The 21,818-nt window shown below is 43.4% G+C and overlaps 1 protein-coding gene across 1 annotated transcript; it reads left to right on the forward strand.

Annotated features, from left to right (window-relative positions):
• Positions 1–486: 486 nt before the first annotated feature.
• LOC129868824 (amyloid protein-binding protein 2) lies at positions 487–20,304 on the forward strand. The gene is made up of 13 exons (XM_055943099.1): positions 487–927; positions 9,828–9,916; positions 10,100–10,251; positions 10,325–10,448; positions 10,562–10,730; positions 10,830–10,919; positions 13,908–13,975; positions 14,067–14,172; positions 14,256–14,380; positions 14,766–14,851; positions 15,095–15,285; positions 15,549–15,714; positions 15,830–20,304. Exons 1-13 carry the CDS (start codon positions 790–792, stop codon positions 16,084–16,086), a joined length of 1,761 nt encoding a protein of 586 aa, XP_055799074.1. The 5' UTR covers positions 487–789; the 3' UTR covers positions 16,087–20,304.
• Positions 20,305–21,818: the final 1,514 nt, after the last annotated feature.

The following is a 21,818-nucleotide window of genomic DNA, read 5'->3' on the forward strand; positions in this document are numbered from 1 at the left end:
TTGCGTGATGTATTGTTGTCTCTACCTTCTTGCCCTTTGTGCTGTTGTCTGTGCCCAATAATGTTTGTACCATGTTTTGTGCTGCTACCATGTTGTGTTGCTACCATGCTCTGTTGTCATGTGTTACTGCCTTGCTATGTTGTTGTCTTAGGTCTCTCTTTATGTAGTGTTGTGTTATCTCTCTTATCATGATGTTTGTTTTGTCCTATATTTATATTTTATTTATATTTTATTTTTAATCCCAGCCCTAGTCCCTGCAGGAGGCCTTTTACCTTTTGGTAAACTGTCATTGGGCGTCATTGTAAATAAGAATTTGTTCATAATTGACTTGCCAAGTTAAATAAAGGTTAAATAAAAAAATAAAAATGAAATCATGCTGCATTTTGAAAACGACCGAGCGGCGTAGACGTTCGCTCCTCCCGTTCACTTCAGGTATGAACGGGCGTCACGGGCCATACTCCCTGTCTGTTTAGCCCGGTGCGGGTTCAATTAATCAAACTCCCTCAGGAACGAAGCGAAGTACATTTGACTCTGGCGAATCAGACCCCGAGTGTGAAAAACAGGGTGGGGGCAGAGATAGACCTTCGGGCAGACTGCACTGGTTCAGTCCGTATCCTAGGAACATGGCCGATGGTTAATGCTGGTGCTTAACCAGATGAGACAGTAAAAACTGTTTTGTTACATGAGAAGGTACAAGAAAAGAAGTTTAAACTTGGCAAGGTGGTTAGCTAGCTACCGACCGTCGATCGAGCAGAGGGGGTGTTATTGGCTGGAGAAAAGGAAAACAACATGGCGGCCTTGGAGCTCGAATGGATCCCAGAGACACTGTACAACACTGCTATATCAGCAGTGGTGGACAATTACAGTCGATCGCGAAGAGATATTCGTTCCCTCCCTGAAAATATTCAATTTGATGTGTATTACAAGGTAAGTTCTTAGTCTAGTTTGCTAACTGACGTTATACAATGTGATGTTCACGAGTCGATTCGTTTTAGCTAGCCAGAAAACGTTACAGCTAACGTTGCAAACTCGTTACTAAGCAAATCAGCTGATCAACTTGCTTGCTAACTATCCTGCTTTAAAGGTTAACAACAATATATTCCATTTAGCAGACGCTTTTATCCAGAGCGACTTGCAGTCATGCGTGTATACATTTTTACATGTGGGTGGTCCCAGGAATCGAACCCATTATCCTGGCGTTACAAACACCAAAGCTGGGGAACGATGGTATCTTATTAAGGGGAGAAGAAAAATGAGATTTTTTTTTAACATTTTTAAAATTGAGGCTTCGTCATAATGTAAGTGTTTATTATTCATTTATTTTTTATGGTAAGCTGAAAAACAATGAAAATGTAGTTTTTTCCCTCTGTTTAAGGAAGGGGAAGAGAGGACCCGAAGGTCTCCAGTTCGAATCCTGCCTCGGCCAGAAATAACATTTCTAAACAAACTCCAAAAGTGTAAAAAAAAAAATCATATTGGTCAATATGAGTTAATGTTACGATTATGGTAGCATAATCGTTATATATGTGTTCTAATGAGGTTGGTTTATGTACTGTACTCCCGCAACCTTGTTTATGCAATTAGTGTCTTAAATGATCAGTTATCTGTTGCAGTGTCTTGTGGACTGCATATTACCTGATGTATTTATAATTACATCATATCTCTGAAACTTTACTCAGAGCCACATATGTTAGTTATTTAAAGTGAATAATGATTGACCTACAATCAAAAGTCATTCAAATAATTGGTTGAAATATAGAACCATGTTTATTAATGTGAAATGTCACACACACACAGTCCCTAGGGACCCAGGGTAATGAGTGGTTATGACACTGCCTGATTCTGAGTGAATGACACAATCGGATCCAAACATATGACAACATCCATGCAAACAGAGGAGAAAAAAAACTCAATCTAAAAGTTCTAGGGCTCGATTTAATCAGATTAGCGTTGGTCAACACCCGCATAGCGGTTGTTTTGGCGGTATCGGAGGTGAAACCGTGTTAGAGCTTTCAAATTCACAAGCAGAACCTTGTTACCTTATCACCTACACTGCCATTGAATACAACAAAACCACCCAACTTTATATCCAACAAATCCCATGCAGCCGTGTTAGAAACACTGAAATACGTGATGTTCTATAGTAGGCTATAGGCCCTACTCCTGACTAGACTGATAGGCTTTAAATCCCCCCCCATCCAAATGTACATGAAAATTATGCAAAAGTCTACACTTTCTAATGCTGTTTTGAACTTCTGATGCGGTAAGGATAATAAAGAAGGGAGTGGTTTATGACACATGAGCAACATTGGGTTAAGGCTTGATCTGATTGAATCAAGCCCCTGGTTGTAGAAATAAGATAAAAAGGACTAGAGTGGCACTGCATCGTAGTGCTAACTGCGCCACCAGAGTCTCTGGGTTCGCGCCCAGGCTCTGTCGCAGCCGGCCGCGACCGGGAGGTCCGTGGGCCGACGCACAATTGGCATAGCGTCGCCCGGGGTAGGGAGGGTTTGGCCGGTAGGGATATCCTTGTCTCATCGCGCTCCAGCGACTCCTGTGGCGGGCCGGGCGCAGTGCGCGCCAGCCAAGGGGGCCAGGTACACGGTGTTTCCTCCGACACATTGGTGCGGCTGGCTTCCGGGTTGGAGGCGCGCTGTGTTAAGCAGTACGGCTGGTTGGGTTGTGCTTCGGAGGACGCATGGCTTTCGACCTTCGTCTCTCCCGAGCCCGTACGGGAGTTGTAGTGATGAGACAAGGTAGTAATTACTAGCGATTGGACACCACGAAAAAAAATTGGGGAGAAAATGGGATAAAAATTATTTTAAAAAAAATATATAAAAAAAAGGACTAGAGTACAGCAGAGTCTAATATGGAAACTATTGATGTGTTGCCACTTCTCAAACAATCAGGTTTTTTGCATGGGTGGAGTTGGCTGGCAGCAGACTGGGCTGTGGGTGAAGCAGGCCAGGTACTGGTGGCAGCAGACTTGGCGCTGGAGGAAGCAGGGTGGACTGTAGTGGGAGCATCCTGGGTGGGGCTGGGAGCAGAGAAGTCAGCAGTAGTGGTGGTGAAGTCATCCAGAAGACTACCAACTGTGGGGTCCGTTGCATAGTTCTCAAAATCAGTCTCCAAGTCGGGGAGGGTCCATGTCCTGCATATCCTCCCCAGTCTGCCTAAGCAGGTAGTCCACACCAATCAGCTCTCCTGAAAATGAAAAAAAGCTACGCAAAACAAGACAAAAATGTAATATTACTCACAATATCTTCATCATATCAATACACTGACGCGCAGTTTTGTTTCTGCCATGTTTTAATGTATATCATTATATTGGTTAAGAAATTACAGTTTGGTATGTCTTAAGAGGCTATAGCAGAGGAGAGCACTTAAGGCGTCGGCATGCTTCAGTTTGGCTGGCAGCTAGCCTACCCGACCAAGTATGCTTGCATACTCCCTTAAAAGACCTTCGCTTGAAAAAGTGGTACTGTTTGTCCATTTTGAGATGCCATTGCCAATATACACTTCCTCAAAATAGTCATTTAATTTGGACTTTTTTGCAGAGGAGACCTTAGTCGTGCAATTTTACATCCAACTAAGATGTTTGGTGCAGTATTTCTTAATGAAATAATGTGCATGAAAACGGGTCGTCTCTTGTTGAATGACAGACTACTGAAGATTCCCAACAGTTGACCTCGGCTTCCAACTTCGGCTTGCCTCAAGAAAAATAGTGTGCTCGACTAACCTTAAAAATGGAAAAATAAATGTCACAATGTTGTCATAATATATGCACAATCTATTCAAAAGCATGAGGGCGCCTTTAGAGGCTCTAGCAGAGAGCTCAGTTCCCTGAGAGACAACAGAGGCAGTGGTGGTCTTCACACAGGCTGTAGCAGAAGGGGTCGGGGAGAAAGGCGAGGTGGTCTTCACAGAGGCCCGTTGCAGGGGAGAAGAGCTAGGTGGTCTTCACAGAGGCCCATTGCAGGGCTGGGGAGAAAGGCGAGGTGGTCTTCACAGAGGCCCATTGCAGGGCTGGGGAGAAAGGCGAGGTGGTCTTCACAGAGGCCCGTTGCAGGGCTGGGGAGAAAGGCGAGGTGGTCTTCACAGAGGCCCGTTGCAGGGCTGGGGAGAAAGGCGAGGTGGTCTTCACAGAGGCCCGTTGCAGGGCTGGGGAGAAAGGCGAGGTGGTCTTCACAGAGGCCCGTTGCAGGGCTGGGGAGAAAGGCGAGGTGGTCTTCACAGAGGCCCGTTGCAGGGCTGGGGAGAAAGGCGAGGTGGTCTTCACAGAGGCCCGTTGCAGGGCTGGGGAGAAAGGCGAGGTGGTCTTCACAGAGGTCCGTTGCAGGGGAGAAGAGCTAGGTGGTCTTCACAGAGGCCCGTTGCAGGGCTGGGGAGAAAGGCGAGGTGGTCTTCACAGAGGCCCGTTGCAGGGCTGGGGAGAAAGGCGAGGTGGTCTTCACAGAGGCCCGTTGCAGGGCTGGGGAGAAAGGCGAGGTGGTCTTCACAGAGGCCCGTTGCAGGGCTGGGGAGAAAGGCGAGGTGGTCTTCACAGAGGCCCGTTGCAGGGCTGGGGAGAAAGGCGAGGTAGTCTTCACAGAGGCCCGTAGCAGGGCTGGGGAGAAAGGCGAGGTGGTCTTCACAGAGGCCCGTTGCAGGGCTGGGGAGAAAGGCGAGGTGGTCTTCACAGAGGTCCGTTGCAGGGGAGAAGAGCTAGGTGGTCTTCACAGAGGCCCGTTGCAGGGCTGGGGAGAAAGGCGAGGTGGTCTTCACAGAGGCCCGTTGCAGGGCTGGGGAGAAAGAGGAAAAGGTATAAGATTATTATGAAAATGATTTGAGCGTAAACCGTATTAAGAACAAATATGTAATCAAACAAGCTCTTGACAGGTTAAGCTATAGCTGGCACGATACACTAAAAATGATCACCGACCATACCGATCACTTATCGCAAGAATTTGGCTGATATCGTTCATTACGTTAATTAGCCGATATTAGAGAAATGTAAAGCTTGAAATTATATAAGTTTGCGAATATGGGTGATTTGTTATTGGGACAATTTTGTCTTTGTCGCCCAGCTCAATAATTGTTACTTTTTTTTCACCTTTATTTAACCAGATAGGCCAGCTGAGAACAAGTTCTCATTTACAATTGCGACCTGGCCAAGATAAAGCAAAGCAGTTCGACACATACAACAACACAGAGTTACACATGGAGTAAAACAAACATACAGTCAATAATACAGTAGAAAAAGAAGCCTATATACAATGTGAGCAAATGAGGTGAGATAAGGGAGGTAAAGGCAAAAAAAGGCCATGGTGGCGAAGTAAATGCAATATACCAAGTAAAACACTGGAATGGTAGATTTGCAATGGAAGAATGTGCAAAGTAAAGATAGAAATAATGGGGTGCAAAGGTGCAAAATAAATACAGTAGGGGAAGAGGTAGTTGTTTGGGCTAAATTATAGATGGGCTATGTACAGGTGCAGTAATCTGTGAGCTGCTCTGACGGCTGGTGCTTAAAGCTAGTGAGGGAGTGTTTCCAGTTTCAGAGATTTTTGAAGTTCGTTCCAGTCATTGGCAGCAGAGAACTGAAAGGAGAGGCGGCCAAAGGAGGAATTGGTTTTGGTGGTGACCAGAGAGATATACCTGCTGTAGCGCGTGCTACAGGTGGGGGCAGCTATGGTGACCAGCGAGCTGAGATAAGGGGGTACTTTACCTAGCAGGGTCTTGTAGATGACCTGGAGCCAGTGGGTTTGGCGACGAGTATGAAGCGAGGGCCAGCCAACGAGAGTGTACAGGTCGCAGTGGTGGGTATTATTATGGGGCTTTGGTGACAAAACGGATGGCACTGTGATAGACTGCATCCAATTTATTGAATAGGGTATTGGAGGCTATTTTGTAAATGACATCGCCGAAGTCGAGGATCGGTAGGATGGTCAATTTTACGAGGGTATGTTTGGCAGCATGGGTGAAGGATGCTTTGTTGTGAAATAGGAAGCCAATTCTAGATTTAATTTTGGATTGGAGATGTTTTATGTGAGTCTGGAAGGAGAGTTTACAGTCTAACCAGACACCTAGGTATTTGTAGTTGTCCACATATTCTAAGTCAGAACCGTCCAAAGTAGTGATGCTGGACGGGCGGGCAGGTGCAGGCAGCTATCCGTTGAATAGCATGCATTTAGTTTTACTTGTATTTAAGAGCAGTTGGAGGCCACAGAAGGAGAGTTGTATGGCATTGAAGCTCGTCTGGAGGGTTGTTAACACAGTGTCCAAAGAAGGGCAAGAAGTATACAGAATGGTGTCGTCTGCGTAGAGGTGGATCAGAGACTCACCAGCAGCAAGAGAGACATCATTGATGTATACAGAGAAGAGAGTCGGACCAATAATTGAACCCTGTGGCACCCCCATAGACACTGCCAGAGGCCCGGACAACAGGCCCTCCGATTTGACACTGAACTCTATCAGAGAAGTAGTTGGTGAACCAGGCGAGGCAATCATTTGAGAAAACAAGGCTATCGAGTCTGCCGATGTGGTGATTGACAGAGTCGAAAGCCTTGGCCAGGTCAATGAATACGGCTGCACAGTTTTGTTTCTTATCGATGGCGGTTAAGATATCGTTTAGGACCTTGAGCGTGGCTGAGGTGCACACATGACCAGCTCTGAAACCAGATTGCATAGCGGAGAAGGTATGGTGGGATTCGAAATGGTCGGTAATCTGTTGACTTGGCTTTCGAAGACCTTAGAAAGGCAGGGTAGGATAGATATAGGTCTGTAGCAAGATTAAGCTACAGTGAGTGGACAAAACATTAAGAACACCGTCTTAATATTGAGTTGCACCACCTTTTGCCCTCAGAACAGCCTCAATTCGTCAGGGCATGGACTACAAGGTGGTAAGTGTTCCCCAGGGATGCTGGTCCGTGTTTCTCATGATCTTTTCAAATTGGCTGGATGTCAAGAAATGTGGACCATTCTTGATACACACGGGAAACTGTTGAGTGTGAAAACCCAGCAGCGTTTTAGTTCTTGACAAACTCAAACTGGTGTGCCTCACACCTACTACCATACCCTGTTCAAAGGTACTTCAATATTTTGTCTGCCCATTCGCCCTCTGAGTGGCACACATACACAATCCGTCTCAATGCTTAAAAATCCTTATGTAACCGGTCTCCTCCCCTTCATTTACACTGATTGAATTGGATTTAATAGGTTACATCAGTACGGGATCATATCTTTCACCTGATCAGTCTGTCATGGAAAGAGCAAGTGTTCTTAATGTTTTGTACACTCAGTGTATATCATTTTTACCCAAACAGGCTTCCTAGGCACATGCTGAAATTATAAAGGAAGTAAAGAAATAAAAATGTATTTGAATACTGACAATACAGTCATGTGAGATTTAAAACGTGACAATAGTTTTTCTCTATGTTTTGATGAATGTTAGTTCTAGGTGTTAGTTCTAAAAGGACCATGGTGCATGATGTAGTAAGTAAAAGGCCACTCGCAGACAGCGGTTTGGGGCACTTGCAGATGTTGTTTATGGGCGGGGACACTCAGAGGCTGGTCCAAGTGTGGGGGCACTCAGAGGTCGTAGACAACTTGGCCAGGCTACAGACAACTAGTGTCTGTTTAAAATATATATATTAGTTACATTTGAAGGTTGTACTGTTATAAAAAACAATCAAACTTTATTGGTCACATCCACGTGTTTAGCAGATGTTATTGCTGGTGTAACGAAATGCTTGTACTTCCAAGTTCTGACAGTGCAGCAATATCTAACAAGTAATATCTAACAATTTCACAACATGTACCCAATAAACACAAATCTACGTAAAGGAATGGAATAAGAATATATAAATATATGGACGAGCAATGTCAGAGCAGCATAGACTAAGGAGCAGTGGAAACGTGTTCTCTGGAGTGATGAATCACGCTTCACCATCCGGCAGTCTGACGGACTAATCTGGGTTTGGCAGATGCCAGTAGAACACTACCTGCCCCAGTGCGTAGTGCCATCTGTAAAGTTTGGTGAAGGAGGAATAATGGTCGGGTTGTTTTTCATGGTTCGGGTTAGGCCCCTTAGTTCCAGTGAAGGGAAATCTTAACGCTACAGCATACAATGACATTCTAGACGAGTCTGTGCTTCCAACTTTGTGGCAACAGTTTGGGGAAGGCCCTTACAGGTTTCAGCATGCACCCGTGCACAAAGCGACGTCATTACAGAAATGGTTTGTCGATTGGTGTGGAAGAACTTGACTGGCCTGCGCAGAGCCCCAACCTCAACCCCATCAAACACCTTTAGGATGAATTGGAACACCAATTGTGAGCCAGGCCTAATCCCCCAACATCAGCGGCCAACCTCACTAATGCTCTTGTGGCTGATGAAAGCAAGTCCCCAACATGTAGTGGAAATCCTTCTCATAAGAGTGGAGGCTGTTATAGCAGCGAAGAGGGGACCAACTCCGTATTAATGCCATGAATTTGGAATGAGATGTTCGACAAGCAGGTGTCCACATACTTTTGGTCATGTAGTGTAAAACGGTATGTTTTCTAGATGAACACACAGTTCAAATGTCACAGGCCTGTGCATGTTTTGCCATTTAACTCTTGTCATAACCATACCACTTCTGCCTCGGAGCTGGATTGTTGCCTGCATTGGCAGGCCAAACCCCTGTGGTGGCAAATGTCCGCAAGCAGGACATTCACTTATAGGGCTTATGGGTCTTTTTAGGCATCTGAAACCAACAGGATGAATGTATCACACTACCACAAGAACAATTAGCAAACCTAATGTGAACTAGGCTAATGCAGTCAGCCTAAAAGAATACACTGTGTTATTGGAAAACAAGTCCGTATTCAAGCAAGTAGGCTCATTGCAAATTTGTAAGCTAGGCTATATCATGGACTGACTGATAAAAAAAAAAAAAAAAAAACATTACATAGATGTGTAAGTTGCATTCGCTAAAGCTGTTTATAACTAGAAGTTTGTCCCCTGGATATCAAAGCATTATCTAATTTAGCTGGCATAATCTAGCTAGTCAAAAGAAAGTCAGGTGACACTGACAGCTTCCCCCATTGAAAGTGGATGCTACTGTGACGTTACCAAATGATATGTGACCGTACTGTAAGCTGTTTATACATGGCTAGCTAGCCAACAAACGTAGCTAGCTGAAAATAATTTACCCAAATGGGCAATAACCTTGTTAACGTTAGCAGATTGCATGATATTTTAGCTCTCACAAACTTTGGCAGTACTCTTGCCTATGAAAACAAATGTTAGAGCTACTGTAATGTTACTGTACAGTTACCATGCTAGCTAGCTTGCCAGGCAGCTAAGCTAACCACTTTCCACAGGGTGATGAAAGTGCACTGTGATCTTGATGCTCCTTTACGGTAAATATTGAGGGTCTTATTCTGGTGACATGACGATACTTGACTGCTGTTTTGACAAATAAAAAATATTCTCGCTCTTATCCATAATAAGGTCATCATGTAAACTAGCCTACACACACAGCCTACCTGCACTGTACCCACACAGTCTACCTGCACTTTATCTGCGAGCTGTTGGCTAGAGCACACGTGCCAAGACCAGAGTAGACACGTTTGCTATTAAACGCAACTTTTTGAGGAAAAACTATCGGTTGAGTTGAAAATGTAAGTGTACACAAAAATGTGTTTCCATATTTCGGAAACGCCACTGGTGTGAAAATGCGCACATTTTCTTTATGTAGATTTGAGAATATTCGCATGAAAGTCTGTGACCAGTTGGATGGAAACATAGCTTCTGACACTCCTGTGCCTTTTTTTGCTATCCTAACTTTGTCTTCATGTTTCTCCAGCTGTACCAGCAGGGTCGGCTCTGCCAGCTGGGAGGGGAGTTCTGTGAGCTGGAGGTGTTTGCCAAAGTTCTAAGGGCATCTGACAAAAGGTACTTTGCTCATGTGTATATACATTTCATATTCTGTATGGTAATCTGACCATGATCATGTGAAGCAAAAGGGATATGATGATCCTCGAGCAAACCTTGAATGTCAGTGTCACACATTTTGACCGGTTCTCATGTATGTTTGTATCACGTCGTCATGCCCGGTCTTTGTGTGTGTGCGTGCAGACACCTCCTGCACCATTGCTTCCAGGCCCTGATGGATCATGGGGTGAAAGTGGCTTCTGTCCTGGCCAACTCCTTCAGCCGCCGCTGCTCCTACATTGCAGAGTCTGATGCCCATGTGAAAGAGAAGGCCATTCAGTTTGGCTTTGTTTTAGGTAGGCACCCACACCCATCAACTTTCTTTACCACTTTGTGTCTGATTGTACTAATGTTGACCCTGTCCTGTAGGTGGCTTTCTGTCTGATGCAGGTTGGTATGGTGATGCAGAGAAGGTGTTTCTGTCGTGTCTGCAGCTGTGCACACTGCATGACGAGGTGCTTCACTGGTACCGGGCTGTGGAGTGCTGTGTCAGGTCAGTGGGTCACAGAGCGTTAGTATATTCGGCTCCAATTCTAGTTCTTTGGCTGGTTACTCTTAGTCTGTATTTTTCCACAAAAGCTTACCAGATTCACTAATTTCTCTTAGGTTGCTTCATGTCCGGAATGGCAACTGCAAGTACCATCTTGGTGAAGAGACTGTCAAGCTGGCCCAGTTGTATATGGACAAATTGGCCAAACATGGTCATCAGGCCAACAAAGCTGCGCTCTATGGAGAGCTGTGTGCGCTGCTCTTTGCTAAGAGCCACTATGATGAGGTATGTTGCCTGGTAAAGATATATCAATTGGTTCTGTTAGATTGTTTTTGGTGTTCTGGTTTTACATGTAGATCTCATCACTGATATTGTCTTTTGCAGGCCTACAGGTGGTGCATAGAGGCAATGAAAGAAATCACAGTGGGTTTGCCTGTTAAAGTTGTGGTAGATGTCCTGAGGCAGGCCTCCAAGGTATGAGTGTTCCCTTTTCCTGTGTTATAGACATGTCTATGAATGTATAAATAAATACTTTTTGAGATGTCCCCAAACTATTGTCACTGCAGTACTCTGTTAGTCATAGATACTGCTTCGGACTTTAGTTAGTAGGGATTTAACGATTCACCAATACGCATTGGTCCCAGATACAAGTGCTTTGGTCTGCGGATCCAAATGTAGCATACATTGCTCAGAAAATCGATTCAAACGTTACGAATCGCATTCACATTTGTTTTTTATGCTGGTTCACTAACATTTATTACATTAATTCTGTGCTTTCAGAAACTATTCAGGCCCCTTGACTTTTTCCAAATGTTGTTACAGCCTGATTTAAAAATTGATTTAAATTTACACAAAAAATTCAATGGCCTACACACACAATACCCCATAAAGTCAAAGTGGAATTATGTTTATTTATTTTTTTACAAATTAATTAAAAGCTGAAATGTCTTTAGTAAATAAGTATTCAATCCCTTGTTATGGCAACCTCATCTGTACCTCACACATACAGTTATATGTAAGGCCCCTCATTAGAGCACTGAATTTCAACCACAAAGACCAGGGAGCTTTGCCTCGAAAAGAAGGGTACCTATAGGTAGAAGTGTAAAAAAAAAAAAAAAAAAAATCAGACATTGAGTATCCCTTTGAGCATGGTCAAGTTTTTCATTATATTTTGGATGGTTTATCAATACACCCAGTCACTACAAAGACACAGGCATCCTTCTTAACGCAGTTGACGGAGAGAAAGGAAACCACTCAGGGATTTCACCATGAGGCCAATGGTGACTTTTTTTTAATGGTTGTGATAGGAGAAAATTGAGGATGAATCAACAACATTGTAGTTACTCCACAATACTAACCTAAATGACAGTGTAAAAAGAAGGAAGCCTGTACAGAATAAAAATATTCCAAAACATGCATCCAGTTTGCAACAAGGCACTAAAGTTATACTGCAACTGTGGCAAATTTGTCCTTAATACAAAGTATTATGGTTTTGTGGCTAATACAACACATTGCTAAGTACCACTCTACATATTTTCAAGAATAGTGGTGGCTGCATCATGTTATGGGTATGCTTGTCATCGTTAAGGACTATGGAGTTTTTCAGGATAAAAAATAAACGACTGGAGCTAAGCACAGGCAAAATCCTAGAGGAAATCCTGGTTCAGTCTGCTTTCCACCAGATACAGGAAGGTTAAAACACCTTTCAGCAGGACAATGACCTAAAACACAAGGCCAAATCTACTCAAGTTACTTATCAAGAAGAAAGTGAATTTTGTTGCCAAGTTATAGTTTTGGTTTAAATCTACTTCAAACTGGTTGTCTAGCAATGATCAACAACAAATCTGATGGTGCTTGAGGAATTTTGAAGATAATAATGGACAAATGTTGCACAATCCATGTGTGGAACGCTCTTAGAGACTTACCCAGAAAAACTCGCAGCTGTAATCACTGATAAAGGTGCTTCTACAAAGTATCACCTCGAGGGCGTGAATACTTATGTAAATGAGAGTTATGTATTTCATTTAAAGTTTGCAACAATTTCTAAAAACTTGTTTTCACTTTATCATTATGCGGTATTGTGTGTAGATGGGTAAGAATCTATTTAATCAATTTTGAATGTGTAACAAGTCAAGGGGTATGAATACTTTCTAAAAGGCACTGTACCTCATCTTCTGTGACAACCAATGCATCCGCTCTCCTTCAGTGTCGAACTGCATGTAACTGTGTTGACGGTCATTGATCTACAAGTCATTTTGCATGCAGAACAACCCCAGGCAATAACAGTAGACTAGTCAAACTGCGCACTGTACTCAGCTTGTTGTGCTGACCAATGCGAGGTTGACGGCCTGATCTTGCACATCTGCGCAGCACCTTCAGTATTCAAATGCTAAAATGGCATGCGTGATATTAAGCTTTATTCGTTGAGTGCATTCGGAAAGTATTCGGACCCCTTCACTTTTTCCACATTTTGTTACATTACAGCCTTATTCCAAAATAAATTACATTCATTATTTTCCATGTCAATCTACACACAGTACCCACCCCATAATGACAAGGCAAAAACAGTTTTTTGGTCTTTTTTTTTTTTTATTATAAAAAAAAAAAAACTACATTTGCATAAGTATTCAGACCCTTTGCCATGAGACTCGAAATTGAGCTCCGGTGCATCCTGTTTCCATTGATCATCCTTGAGATGTTTCTACAACTTGATTGGAGTCCACCTGTGGTAAATTCAATTGATTGGACATGATTTGGAAATGCACACACCTGTCTATTGTCCATAGGATTCCGAGACAGGATTGTGTCAAGACACAGATATGGGGAAGGTTACCAAAACATTTCTGCAGCATTGAAGGTCCCCAAGAACACAGTGGCCTCCATCCTTCTTAAATGAAAGAAGTTTAGAACCACCAAGACTCTTCCTAGAGATGGCCGCCCGGGCCAAACTGAGCAATCGGGGGAGAAAAGGGCAGTCTGGTCAAAGCTCCAGAGTTCCTGTGGAGATGGGAGATCCTTCCAGAAGGACAACCATCTCTGAAGCACTCCACCAATCAGGCCTTTATGGTAGAGTGGCCAGATGGAAGCCACTCCTCAGTAAAAGGCACATGGCAGCCCACTTTGAGTTTGCCAAAAGGCACCTAAAGGACTCTCAGACCATGAGAAACAAGATTCTCTGGTCTGATGAAACCAAGATTGAACTCTTTGGCCTGAATGTCAAGCATCACCTCTGGAGGAAACCAGGCATGAATGTTTATGCAACAAATATTAGTCTATCGCATCTATTCATTTTCTAATTAAACCAAATCTTACCGAATCAGTTCAAACTAAAATGTATGGTTCCTGTATCGTATCAGAGCCCATGTACTGTATCTCGATATGTATCGAATTTTCTGGGAAAGATGTACATCCCTAGTAGTTTGATCTTAGTGTGGTTTCATGCCTTTGTGTTTGGACCAACAGGCCTGTGTGGTAAAGAGGGAGTTCAGTAAGGCAGAGCAGCTGATAAAGCATGCTGTTTTCCTGGCACGGTAAGTTAGGTTCACCACACTTTTTGTTTCTGTGTTGTAGTCCTTGTCTCTGTCTCCTTCAGTAATGTCTGTTTCCTTATTGTTTCTGCAGTGAGCATTTTGGACACAAGCATCCCAAATATTCAGACACTCTCCTTGATTATGGGTTTTATTTGCTGAATGTGGATAACATCTGCCAATCAGTTGCAATATACCAGGTGAGTGAGTCAGTCTGAGATGTCGATAGACAGCAGAGAGGGTGTATCAGATGTGTGATATTGAAACTGTGTTAATATTCCAGACGGCTCTAGATATCCGGCAGTCGGTTTTCGGGGGAAAGAATATCCACGTGGCCACAGCACACGAGGACCTGGCATACTCCTCCTATGTCCATCTGTACAGCTCTGGCAAATTTGACAACGCGCTGTGAGTAAACAACCAGGGGTACTAGGACCCCTGGGGGTACTTGGCCTATCCACAGGGGGTATTTGAAGACTCATGAGACCATAGCTTTACTGGTAAACTGGACATGAGGGGTTACTTCTAGTGAACTCCAGGCAGAGCAAAATTCAGTTGGTGATACAGTAACCGAGAAAGGTTGGAAACCACTGCTGTAAGGTACTTGTTGGCCATTTGATGTTATGTATGTACTTTTAGTCTCTCTTGTATTTGGAAGTTCATGCAGGCCAATTGCAGTGTCCCTCCCAAAAGTGATGTTCCTGCCTTATTTTGTTTCCTAGGAAATGTTTGTGCTTTAGCTACTGTGGCACATCTGTTTCTCTGCTGTGCCCCCTGGGTATGTTGTGTACAGATTCCACGCAGAGAGGGCCATAGACATCATCACTCACATTCTCCCTGAGGATCATCTGCTACTGGCCTCCTCCAAAAGAGTCAAAGGTAAAACGGCTTTCACAACCATCTGTTTACTCCTGTCCCACGTTGTCCGTGATGGGCACGAGGATGTCTGTGACAACTGCTGCCGAGTCAGTTATGGAAGAGGAGTTGTTTTATTTTGGAGGAGAGGTCCGTGTTATTTGGATTAGATCAGTTGATACCATTTCATCTTTCATTTCCTGACTAACTTGAGGTGTACGTCTGACTCTCTGTACCTCTTCTGACTGTGCTGTGCTGCTCACTCAGCTCTGATCCTGGAGGAGATCGCTATTGACTGCCACAACAAGGAAACGGAGGAGAGGCTGCTCCAGGATGCCCATGACCTCCACCTCTCCTCCCTCCAGCTGGCCAAGAAAGCCTTCGGGGAGTTTAATGTTCAGACAGCGAAACACTATGGCAACCTGGGCCGCCTCTACCAATCCATGAGGAAGTTCAAGGTCAGAATCAGATCCAACCCCTGAGACAAGTGTCTGTAGAAAGCATGCAGAAGGTGACCTGTGACACACTTTCATCATAAACTGCCATCCAAATGTTCTCCACAGTGTTTACGAACCCTGTGACCCACTTTTGGAGCAGGAATCTGCTCTCTAAGTGGGCTAAAATGTCACAGAGGCTCTGGGGTTTAATGGTAGCTGAAAAGCTGTATACAGACCACAAGGCTGTGGATGACTGGGAGATCTCATCTGTTTCTGTTTTTTAGGAGGCAGAGGAGATGCACATCAAGGCCATCCAGATCAAGGAGCAGCTTCTGGGTCAGGAGGACTATGAGGTGGCTCTGTCTGTGGGCCACCTAGCTTCTCTCTACAACTACGACATGAACCAGTATGAAGATGCTGAGAGGCTCTACCTGCGCTCCATCGCTATCGGTCAGTCACTAGGCTAGATGGGGTCTATTTTACCGTTGTACTCTTCTTTTGTAATCTATTCTTCCTCATCGTTCTATTCGATATTCTTACCAGTATGTGTGTTTCTCCCCTGCAGGTAAGAAGCTGTTTGGCGAGGGCTACAGTGGACTGGAATACGACTACAGGGGCCTAATTAAACTGTACAACTCTGTGGGGAACTATGAGAAAGTCTTTGAGTACCACAATATTTTATCCAATTGGAACCGGCTGAGGGACCGGCAGTTTGCAGTGGCTGATGCCCTGGAGGATGTCAACACCAGCCCCCAGGCCACAGAGGAGGTGGTGCAGTCCTTCCTACTGTCACAGAACCATGGGGCCGGACCACCTGCTTAGGCTTCCTGCACAGACACATGCACACACGCAGATAGAAACGCTAAGGTGTTCACAGCTCGCTTAAATCTATTGAACACACCCTCTCCACATCAAGTTACACAGTTGGCCTTGCAATCTGCCAACTGGCTTTAGGGAAATGCACTATGGCCTGTGGAATGCATCTGATCCAGTCTTTTTGTCGTTCTCCTGTGATCTACCCTACAGAGAACATTTGATGGGAGGATTCACTTGCTATACACTTTGCATTAACTAACACCGCTTTCATCACCGTCAGTCTTCTGTTAGAGGAATTGAGTCCAGGGGGGAAAGAAAACAATGAGAACATAGTGTTTTATAGAATAGTACATGGGTTTTGTTTTTCTGCTTCATTTTTGGTCAGAGCTTGCCCTTTATTGACCATTGATGTCTCCTGTAAGCATGGATTCAGCACCTCTTGGCTTTTTGCTTTGGTCAATTATAAAGAGCCAGAGTGATTTCTTCTGGGTGCAATCCTTCTGTTATTGTGCTAATGTCATGAGGGAGTTTACAACACCTGTCATCCGTGGACCAAATCTTCAGTTCTATTTCTTTTTGGAACACCTGTTTCTGCCTCTAAAGATGTTGTTGGTGCAGTCCTTCATGCATGCGTTTAAAGGTTGTCTGTGATTTGATGAATTTGAAATGCACCAGCATGTGTATTGAATTGAAGCACAATTGTGCTCAATAGATTCGTTGTTGGACCACTGACTTTTGGAATATTTGAAAATGTACGTTAGAGTACCTTTTGTGGAATTAAAATGGCAAGTATTTATGAGGAATTTCATGAAGCTGAAACCAAAAACAAGTCAGCTAAAACCTGCTATTGAGATGACTCCCTCCCTGTCTTCCAGTGCAAATGCTCAGACTGAGACCCTCAAAACACACCGTTAACAATATAATAGGTCTTGTGTTTTCATTTTAGAATGAGATGGTAAAGGTAGTAGTGCTAGTGAAGGGTTACCTAGTGCAAAGTTAAGTAATAATGTACGCCATTTTGTATGGACTAGGTAAATAGAACTTATTGCCTTGCTTTTAAACATGCATGTCTGTCTCATGGCTGTTAATTTTACATGTGCTGTTATAGTCCTACTGAAGTCCAAGCCTTAGCCTTAAAGGACGATCAGCCCAAGGTGCTCTTGCTCCGGTTATTAGCATGCTTGCTTTCAATATGCAGACAGAGACAGGAAGTCACATGTTTGACCTGACATGCACTACATGGCCAAAATGATGTGGACATCCCTTCAAATTAGTGTATTTGGCTATTTCAGCTACACTTGTGCTGATAGGTGTATAAAATCAAGGACACAGCCATGCAATCTCTAAGGACAAACATTGGCAGTAGAATGACCCATATTGAAAAGCTCAGTGACTTTCAACGTGGCACCATCGTAGGATGCCACCTTTCCAACAAGTCAGTTTGTCAAGTGTCTGCCCTGCTAGAGCTGCTATGGTCAACTGTAAGTGCTGTTATTGTGAAGTGGAAATGTCTAGGGGCAACAACGGCTCAGCCACGAAGTGGTTGGCCACACAAGCTCACAGAACAGGAGTGTAGTGCATAAAAATGGTCTCCTTGGTTGCAACGCTCTCTACCGAGTTCCAAACTGCCTCTGGAAGCAACGTCCGCACGAGCTGTTCGTCGGGAGCTTCATCAAATTAAGCTTCATGAAATGGGTTTCCATGGCCGAGCAGTTGCACACAAGCCTAAGATCACCATGCGCAATGCCAAGCGTTGGCTGACGTGGTGTAAAGCTTGCCGCCATTGGATTCTGGAGCAGTGGAAACGCGTTCTCTGGATTGATGAATCATGCTTCAGCATCTGGCAGCCCGACGGACTAATCTGTTTGGCGGATGCCAGGAGAACACTACCTGCCTCAATGAATAGTGCCAACTGTAAAGTTTGGTGGAGGAGGAATAATGAACTGGGGCTGTTTTTTGTGGTTTGGGCCAGGCCCCTTAGTTCCAGTGAAGGGGAATCTTAACACTACAGAATACAATGACATTCTAGATGATTATGTGCTTCCAACTTTGTGGCAACAGTTTGGGGAAGGCCCTTTCCGGTTTCAGCATGCCCCTGTACACAAAGCGAGGTTTTTATCGGCGTGGAAGAATTTGACTGGCCTGCGCAGAGCCCTGACCTCAACCCCATCGAAAACCTTTGGGATGAATTGGAACGTCAACTGCTAGTCAGACCTAATCGCCCAACATCAGTGCCCGACCTCACTAATGCTCTTGTGGCTCAATGGAAGCAAGTCCCCGCAGCAATGTTCCAACATCTAGTAGAAAGCCTTCCCAGAAGAGTGGAGGCTATGATAGCAGCAAAGGGGAGACCATATCCATCTTAATGCCCATGAATTTGGAACGAGATGTTCGAACAGATGTCTACATACTTTTGGCCATGTATTGTCTCTTCAAGCTAAGACTGATCATGTTGTTCTCAAATCAAGGACACCCAGTCCTTCTGAGGGAAGACCGCCAGCACTGTTTGTCAGCCAGCTTTACTCAACAGCTTTGTTGTGAAAAGTATTGCACCATGGGTGATGAATTAGGATGAACCGAGTTCAAGCTTAGAGACAGAAGGTGACAGGGAAGGCCGTTCTGAGGCAGATCAAGGGACAGCCATCTTAAAATCTGAACAGGTGAAGCAAATGGACATTCTCAAATGTCAACCCTTTTACCCCCAAGTGCTTTGCCTGTGTACATCTGAAAATAAAAACAGTTTAGATTTAGGAAATTGGATGTTCAAAAAAGTTATCCACCTCCTTGTAAACTGGGGTGGCTGGTATATGGTTGTCTATGTCCCTAGTTTTGTTTACAAGGCTTTAATTGTTTCTGGTGAATGTTACTGTTTGGGTCTGAATATCTAATGGTATTTGTGATTGCTGCACACATGAATTTGGGGCTGAGCCTCCCTGTCCTTTACATCTATCAGTGTCAGCAAGACTGCTATAAGATTCATTGAAGACGTCTCTCTGGAACAAGGCATAGCTCTCAATCAGGAGTTTCATCTTTGTATGTTATAGGTGGAACATCTATTGAGAGTTGATCACTTCTAGACACGTTTTCCACTGAAACTGGAGCAAATGCAGTCCATGTAGCTTTTTTTATTTAGTTTTTATTACGTGCTGTCTATATCCTCACATGCATTGCAAGGCGCCAGCCTTTTGTAAAGCACATTTATTTCCACACTAACATTTTAACCGTTGCTCACTCTGAAACTCCCATGTAAATAGAAGATTGTCTAATTCTAGAAGTATAACTATGGGCAAGTTTCACAGACCTACATTAAGCCCACTCTTGGACTAAATTGTACTTTTGAATAAGACTATGATGACTGTTATGGCTAAACTTCATTTTAAAAGGTTTGCATCACAAACGACCCTGTATTTCATCCATAGTTAGTTAAACAATGTTCTTGAAATTTTAAGGTCTTTATTATCAAAAGGTAATTTGGCCAACTCCTGGAATCATTTAATCTTGGTCTGTGAAACTGGCCCTAAATGTGTTTTTAAAAGAGGAGGTTACACACAAATACATTTTGAGTTTAGGTATGACTCAGAAGTATTTGCAGAACTAGATTGCAGATATTCCATACATGCTGTATCAGAGTTTTTAAAGAACTGTGCTGTGCATTAATCTTTTGAGATATTGTATTTATTGTATACTGCGTGAAGTGCTGCCTGCTGCATAGGTGTGGATACAGTCCTCTAGTAAGAGTGGCTTTAGTGGTTGTTCATCGTGACATCCATGGCTACCCAGAAAGGTAAGAGGAAATTGGTGGAATGTGTGTACTGAGAACATGTAAATAATTTTCATTTTATGTACTGCCTTCTGCAGTACCCCTAAATTTGAACAGATGGCAACAGTGACAGACAGATGGCAACAGGTCAGCCCATTATTCTGTCATAGGATGGAATCTTTAAATGAAATCGCACAAACAATATGAAATGAAAGGACTTTCAGTAATCTCCTTTTGTTTCATATCAACACTACTGTGTTTTTGTACATTTTTTCATTAACATTTTACAAAGCTCTGAAAAGATGAAGGAATATTGACATGTCTACGAATTAAAAAGATACATGTAAATGTCGACATCATCATTAGTGTCAGTGCGCTTTTTTATGGATAGATCAACGTTATTTGGCTTGTGTAACGCAATGCACCACCATTAAATGATATTAAACTTGTTTGTACATTATGAATCTGTGTCGGTTATTCTTTGGCAATAACACAAACTTACTAAAGTCAGTAAGTCTTGATTATGTAAACTTGCTGAAATATTTCAAGGGCTTTGATGAACTGCAGCCCCGTAGCAGCCTGTAACTAAAACTAGCCTGTCACTAAACCAATACTATCGCCGTCTACTGGCCGTGGTTAATCCCTACCACATACATGCGAACTCCTTTTTTTTCTCGGTCCTTGCTGTCCGGGAATTCTTGGGACGTCCCCACCCCATTTAAATTGAAAGGTAAAATGATAATTTCCCTTTATAATCATCCTTTCCTAGCTTCCTTTCCTACTTTATTAGCATCCTTTCCTAATTTAGGGAATGAAACTATGTCCCTTTCCTTAGCTCCTTTCCTTGTTACCTAGCTCCCTTCTTCCTTTCCTAACTACTGGCCGTGGCACAAATAGAACATTGAGCCAGATGTTTCATCGGATTTATAGATGTGAAGTATCCTGCTGGCGTTTCCACTCACCACCAAATATGGTGATGATAGGAAGCCCAGTGGTCGGCAGTGAGAGAAGATGGAGCGAGATGGATTTTGGCCGACTTTCTGCTCATTTTCTCATCGATGAAACATTTGATTTCAAAACAGTTTTCTATTCCCAAAACGAACATTTGTTGCCAACAGAGTTGACTAAGTTTTGTACACCTTACAATATGCAAAAGTAAAATAATAATATATATATATATATATAAACAAAAAAAAACAAAAAAAAGGATGTTGTTCAAAATCAGTGCAAGCGCGAATTGAGTTATTGCACATGCGCACTTCACAGAGTAGGCGCTCCCTAATGTCAATATAAAATACATGCTAGATTAGGACCTGCCCAGGCCTGTAGGAACGAGCCAATAGGCACTCGCCAGCTGCTCGTTCTGCCAACTATGAAAGAAGGAAAAGAAAGGGACGAGGAAGAGAGGAAAGGGTTCTAGGAAAGAAAATTAGTAAATTAAAGGAAAGAGAATAGGAAGCAAGCAAAGGGAGCTAGGAAAGGAGGAAAGGAGCTAGGAAAATAAAAAAGATAAGAAAGCGAGATTGGGAAGGAAGCGAGGAAATGGGGGTAGGGGAGAATAGGAAGCCAGGAAAGAAGGAAAGGAAGCTAGGAAAAGAAAGGAGTTAGGGAAAGAAAGGAATCTAGGAAAGAAGCTAGGAAATGAGGAAAAGGAGGGAGCTAGAAAAGGACAAAAGGAAAGGGAGAGTGGAAAGGACAAAAGGAAAGGGAGCAAGGAAAGGAATCTAGGAAAGAAAATGATGGAAGAAAGGGAAGAAGGAAAGGGAGCTAGGAAAGGTGGAAATTAGCTAGGAAAGGAGATAAGGAAAGAGAACTATGGATGGAGTTGAGGAAAGGAAGCTAGGAAAGAAAAGGAAGCTAGGAAAGGAGGAAAAGAAAGCGAACCAGGAAAGGAAATGGAGCGAGGAAAGGAATCTAAGAAATAAAAGGAGGAAAGAAAATGAACAAGGAAATGAAGCAAGCAAAGGTAAAAAGGAAC

This window comes from Salvelinus fontinalis, chromosome 13 (assembly GCF_029448725.1).
Source record: "Salvelinus fontinalis isolate EN_2023a chromosome 13, ASM2944872v1, whole genome shotgun sequence".
NCBI lineage: Eukaryota > Metazoa > Chordata > Actinopteri > Salmoniformes > Salmonidae > Salvelinus > Salvelinus fontinalis.